This window comes from Trypanosoma equiperdum (genome assembly GCF_001457755.1).
Source record: "Trypanosoma equiperdum strain OVI genome assembly, contig: ctg_823, whole genome shotgun sequence".
NCBI lineage: Eukaryota > Euglenozoa > Kinetoplastea > Trypanosomatida > Trypanosomatidae > Trypanosoma > Trypanosoma equiperdum.
This window is the reverse complement of record NW_027124780.1, coordinates 75-3,459: the sequence shown is the minus strand read 5'-3', so window position 1 is coordinate 3,459 and position 3,385 is coordinate 75. Positions and strand designations below refer to the sequence as shown.

The 3,385-nt window shown below is 48.9% G+C and overlaps 1 protein-coding gene across 1 annotated transcript; it reads right to left on the bottom strand.

Moving 5' to 3' along the window:
* Window positions 1–614: 614 nt before the first annotated feature.
* TEOVI_000387000 (protein kinase, putative) lies at window positions 615–3,155 on the bottom strand (the record flags this gene model as incomplete). Its single annotated transcript, XM_067226709.1, has 1 exon — window positions 615–3,155. The coding sequence occupies one exon, from the start codon at window positions 3,153–3,155 to the stop codon at window positions 615–617; it is 2,541 nt and encodes an 846-aa protein (XP_067082810.1).
* Window positions 3,156–3,385: the final 230 nt, after the last annotated feature.

Sequence of the window (3,385 nt, the reverse complement as noted above, 5' to 3'; positions counted from 1 at the left end):
AAAAAAAAAAAAAAGAGCAATTAGAAGTAAAAGCAATATGGTAATATATTTTGCGGAAAGTGGATCAGAAAACTAGGAGGTGAAGATACTGAAAATAAGTCAACAAAAACCACACTTCTCAGCACCAACTGTTGGTGTTGTATTCCGTATCAACCACTATACGCAATGACCCCACGCTTGCGGTTGAGAAAATGAGGCCCTAAAGTGGAAAGCGTACTCCAACGAGAGGGTTGATGCTGAACAACTAAGATATGAGAAGGAAGAAACTTCATTGGAAGAAGTCAGAATTAGAAACGTCCCGTTGCTCACATCACATAGGCCAGTCTACTTGATTTTATTTGCATTCCCTTTCCTTTGGATTTTTTTTTCGCTGTTGTGAAATTCTCTACACACGAAAGGGATGTCTTGTTTCCAAACTGCGAGCTAAGTATTGCACGAACCAGGGTCATCTGCCAAGCTCTGACATCCGAGCTTGACGACAGTCCGAACGAGACAGTATCCTGAGGAGCCGTTTTCATCCAATTCCCTACACTGCGGCCAATTGGAGCCGCGCCAAGTGGACTCCACGAATAACAAGGGAGGAAAACAGCAACAGAGAGTAGTAACAATGTTCTCTACACTCTGACGAATAGGTTTCGGTAGAGCCCCTCCACTTTGTGCAATAAAGCCTGGACGGTGCGCCTGTCCTCCTCGTGAGTGAGTGGAACGAGAGGTACGTTAAGCACTTGCACAGAGCCACCCATAGTGGCATCAGCGATGATGGACCGGGTGGTCACCGTCGGTGAGTAAACTACCACCTGCTGCAACAGCAGACGCAAAATGGCCATTGCGTCCTCCCATAGTTTCTTTCCCTGTAACTTCTTTGGCTCCAGTTCAGCTTCTAACACCCCCCTCTGTTTTTCGCGTTTGTCATCCGGGGTCAGCAAAAGCTGTTCAGAAGCCGCCCAGCGGATGAGATCAACAGCATGCCGGAGCATCAACTCCTTCGCGGAAGGTAAGCAATCAAGCGAAGTACCTCGCGTCATTAACGTGAAGGAGTGCTGTGTAACTCCCTCCTCGTTGTCCGCCGCTGAACTTGCTGTTGTTTGAGTACCTTGGTTACTCTGAAGGCTCTGTTTGAGCTGAGACGCGGCTGTTTGAATGTACCCTTCTACCTGCTTGAGGTCATCCAAGGAGTCATGAAAGAGAGACGATGAGGCACTCATGTTTGGACCGTTCGTGGCGTTGGCAGCTCCTCCCGTATCCCCGGCAACATTGCTGCACTCCGAAAATACGGTATTTACTGCCGCACTAAGAAGATCCCACCCGTAGGATAGCAGAACAAGGCCTCGGCCTGGGTCACGCTCCCTCTCTACAATGTTATATTGCAGAATATGAATATACTCACGAAGCGCCAAGATAGTTTGCCTCTTCTCCAAAGTCGTTAAAACATTTCTACCGCCTTCACAATTCTCAACCGGGAGAACTGAATTATCCACTGCGCTGGGGTACTCAGCCAGCGCTTGTCCCGCAAGTGTCACCCCGCTTGCAGACCCCAGAGCATCAGCAAGTACGGACCTCGGTGATCCTCCTCTCACTAATACAGGTGCACTTCGAGGCTCTTCATGAGTAAACCACACGTGGTTCTTCACATCGATGATTGTGCAGCGCTTTTTCGCCTCGGAATGCAGCATCTGCCGAAGCAATTCGTAGCAGCTGGGCGAAAGGCGCCTTCGATTCACGTATCCTCCCTCCTGTTGCGACAGCTCCCCACCCGCACCGTCTGTCGTAGAAGTTGATGCAGAGGGCGCACGATTTGTCATATCCAACTGCTCTGCACGCGCAATAGCACCAAGCAGAGCATCCGCCGAGCAGACGGTCGCTTTGGGGTAGATATAAGGGTGTCTAGCGAACAGTAATTCGTACATGATAACCCCCAGTGCCCATACCTCCGCTTGATAGTCATAAGAATCGAAATTCAAGCGCTCCGGAGCCATGTAAGCCATAGTGCCAACAGCAGATTCAAACATTTCTTCGCCCTCCGTGGCCTCCAAAGCGGAGCCCTTTCGACTGTTAACCTTCGCCATACCCCAGTCGGCTACTTTCACTACCGCCTCATCGATATTACAGGATGTTAGAAGAATATTGGCTGGCTTTAAATCACGGTGCATCACACCTCGTTCCCTAAGGAAACACAAGCAGTCAACCAGCTGCCGCATAATACGTCGGGCTTGCGCCTCCGATAGTGGGTCGTGCTTGGCCAAGTACTCTTTTAGGTCTCCCCCCTCGCAGAGCTCCAGAACGAGCACGTAGCTTGGTTCATTTTTGTCATCTATAGTTTCGTAAGTACCGTAAGCTTTGACGACGTTCGGATGACCCGGGCACCCAAGCAGGTCCATTATACTGATCTCGTCGGGTGTTTCATCCCTCTTTTTCGCTGGCGCCTTAATAATCTTCATGGCAACATGATACCCCTCTTTTATGTGCTTCCCACGGTATACTTCTCCAAACTGCCCTTTTCCAAGGCTTTCATCCATGTACATTTCATAGTCACCAACAACACATGTGTTGCCCTCGCGTACAGGGGTACTAGGTCTCCATTTGCTATCAAAGTAATCACCTTCTACATTTCCCTGCATTATACGTGCGGCATCCACTGTCGGGTGTCGACGCAGCTCGATATCATCCCTCTCCACGTCGCTGGCCCGTCCTTTCCCTAGCACGCTTTGAGTGAAGAATTCCACTATACCATCACCCCCCAACCACTTCAGAAGAGCCATGGAGTACGCCCACTCACCTTCGATAACACTAAAATAGTCCACAACCCTAATAATATTGGGAAAATTTATGGCCAACACGCCCACTTCTTTTTGCACATACCTGCTCAACTCGTCCTTCTTGTTCGCAGGCCTCTTTAACACAGATACCACAACGTCGCAGTCGTCTTCCACATGTTTTCCACGGAAAATAAGACCAATGCTCACGCTCCCGGCGACATTACTCCAGTCCACCTGGCTACAATGGCTTAGAAGCCCAGAAAGTTCCGCCATCCTCTGGACATTCCTATAGTCATCGATACCAAAGCAATCAACATAGCCCTTAAGAATCTCTTCGGCACGGTCCTCAACTCGTTCGGGGCAACAACACGCCTTTCCACAGCTACAGCAAGATCTCATACCATCAAGTAACTTACCCTCTCCGTCACTTTATACCTAGAAGGAAACTTTTAAAAATATGAACTCACTCTTTACTGCTGTTTCTTTTCCGACCTCCCCCCCCCTCCTATGACTGCCTTTGTGTACCAACTTTTACAAGAACAAAGAAAAAAAAAGAGCGCACAGTTTCCTATACATCACCGACATATACATCCGACCTCATCGTAACTACGGTGATCAGCACATATATA